Consider the following 2,500-nt stretch of genomic DNA (forward strand, 5'->3'; position numbering starts at 1 on the left):
ACTCACCAACACTCCCTCACCTACACTCCCTCACTCACCAACACTCCCTCACTCACACACTCACCAACACTCCCTCACCTACACACTCACCAACACTCCCTCACTCACCAACACTCCCTCACCTACACACTCACCAACACTCCCTCACTCCCTCACCAACACTCCCTCACTCACACACTCACCAACACTCCCTCACCTACACACTCACCAACACTCCCTCACTCACCAACACTCCCTCACCTACACACTCACCAACACTCCCTCACTCCCTCACCAACACTCCCTCACCTACACTCCCTCACCTACACTCCCTCACCTACACTCCCTCACCTACACTCCCTCACTCACTCACCAACACTCCCTCACTCACTCACCAACACTCCCTCACTCACCAACACTCACTCACCAACTCACTCACTCACCTACCGACACTCCCTCACTCACCTACCGACACTCCCTCACCAACACTCCCTTACACACTCGTTGCTCACCTTCCAGCAGGACTCACAGAACTCCTTGACGTTGACGGTGCGACAGAGAGTGATGATGAAGACGGTGAGGGAGTCAGAGGGGAGGCAGTTATAACACACCACCGCATCCAGCACCTGTAGAGCCACCTGGACACACACACACACACACACACACACACACACCGAGACGACACACACACACACATACACACACCGAGACGACACACACACACACCGAGACGACACACACACACACACCGAGACGACACACACACACACACCGAGACGACACACACACACACCGAGACGACACACACACACACCGAGACGACACACACACACCGAGACGACACACACACACACACACACGCACACACACACAGAGACGACACAGACACGTAAGGGTTAATGACCTCATGAATAAAAAGCCCAGAGTTGTAAAACCTCGACATCGAAATTAAATATTACCTCAATGTCTGCAGAGTCAATTAAATATTACCTCAATGTCTGCAGAGTCAATTAAATATTACCTCAATGTCTGCAGAGTCAATTAAATATTACCTCAATGTCTGCAGAGTCAATTAAATATTACCTCAATGTCTGCAGAGTCAATTAAATATTACCTCAATGTCTGCAGACTAAATCAAATATTACCTCAATGTCTGCAGACTAAATCAAATATTACCTCAATGTCTGCAGACTAAATCAAATATTACCTCAATGTCTGCAGACTAAATCAAATATTACCTCAATGTCTGCAGACTAAATCAAATATTACCTCAATGTCTGCAGAGTCAATTAAATATTACCTCAATGTCTGCAGAGTCAATTAAATATTACCTCAATGTCTGCAGAGTCAATTAAATATTACCTCAATGTCTGCAGAGTCAATTAAATATTACCTCAATGTCTGCAGAGTCAATTAAATATTACCTCAATGTCTGCAGAGTCAATTAAATATTACCTCAATGTCTGCAGAGTCAATTAAATATTACCTCAATGTCTGCAGAGTCAATTAAATATTACCTCAATGTCTGCAGAGTCAATTAAATATTACCTCAATGTCTGCAGAGTCAATTAAATATTACCTCAATGTCTGCAGAGTCAATTAAATATTACCTCAATGTCTGCAGAGTCAATTAAATATTACCTCAATGTCTGCAGGGTCAATTAAATATTACCTCAATGTCTGCAGGGTCAATTAAATATTACCTCAATGTCTGCAGGGTCAATTAAATATTACCTCAATGTCTGCAGAGTCAATTAAATATTACCTCAATGTCTGCAGAGTCAATTAAATATTACCTCAATGTCTGCAGAGTCAATTAAATATTACCTCAATGTCTGCAGAGTCAATTAAATATTACCTCAATGTCTGCAGAGTCAATTAAATATTACCTCAATGTCTGCAGAGTCAATTAAATATTACCTCAATGTCTGCAGAGTCAATTAAATATTACCTCAATGTCTGCAGAGTCAATTAAATATTACCTCAATGTCTGCAGAGTCAATTAAATATTACCTCAATGTCTGCAGAGTCAATTAAATATTACCTCAATGTCTGCAGAGTCAATTAAATATTACCTCAATGTCTGCAGTCAATTAAATATTACCTCAATGTCTGCAGAGTCAATTAAATATTACCTCAATGTCTGCAGAGTCAATTAAATATTACCTCAATGTCTGCAGAGTCAATTAAATATTACCTCAATGTCTGCAGAGTCAATTAAATATTACCTCAATGTCTGCAGAGTCAATTAAATATTACCTCAATGTCTGCAGAGTCAATTAAATATTACCTCAATGTCTGCAGAGTCAATTAAATATTACCTCAATGTCTGCAGAGTCAATTAAATATTACCTCAATGTCTGCAGAGTCAATTAAATATTACCTCAATGTCTGCAGAGTCAATTAAATATTACCTCAATGTCTGCAGAGTCAATTAAATATTACCTCAATGTCTGCAGAGTCAATTAAATATTACCTCAATGTCTGCAGGGTCAATTAAATATTACCTCAATGTCTGCAG

At 40.6% G+C, this 2,500-nt stretch overlaps 1 protein-coding gene across 1 annotated transcript in view; it reads right to left on the bottom strand.

Moving 5' to 3' along the window:
- Positions 1–2,500, bottom strand: part of LOC135537959 (tuberin-like) — a gene marked incomplete at its 3' end in the record, with an annotated part of 74,613 nt that overhangs the window by 60,897 nt on the left and 11,216 nt on the right. Inside the window, 1 exon segment of the mRNA XM_064963969.1 lies at positions 492–617. Within this exon segment, the coding sequence (XP_064820041.1) occupies positions 492–617 (126 nt within the window).

This window comes from Oncorhynchus masou, unplaced genomic scaffold (genome assembly GCF_036934945.1).
Source record: "Oncorhynchus masou masou isolate Uvic2021 unplaced genomic scaffold, UVic_Omas_1.1 unplaced_scaffold_877, whole genome shotgun sequence".
Taxonomy (NCBI): Eukaryota; Metazoa; Chordata; class Actinopteri; order Salmoniformes; family Salmonidae; genus Oncorhynchus; species Oncorhynchus masou.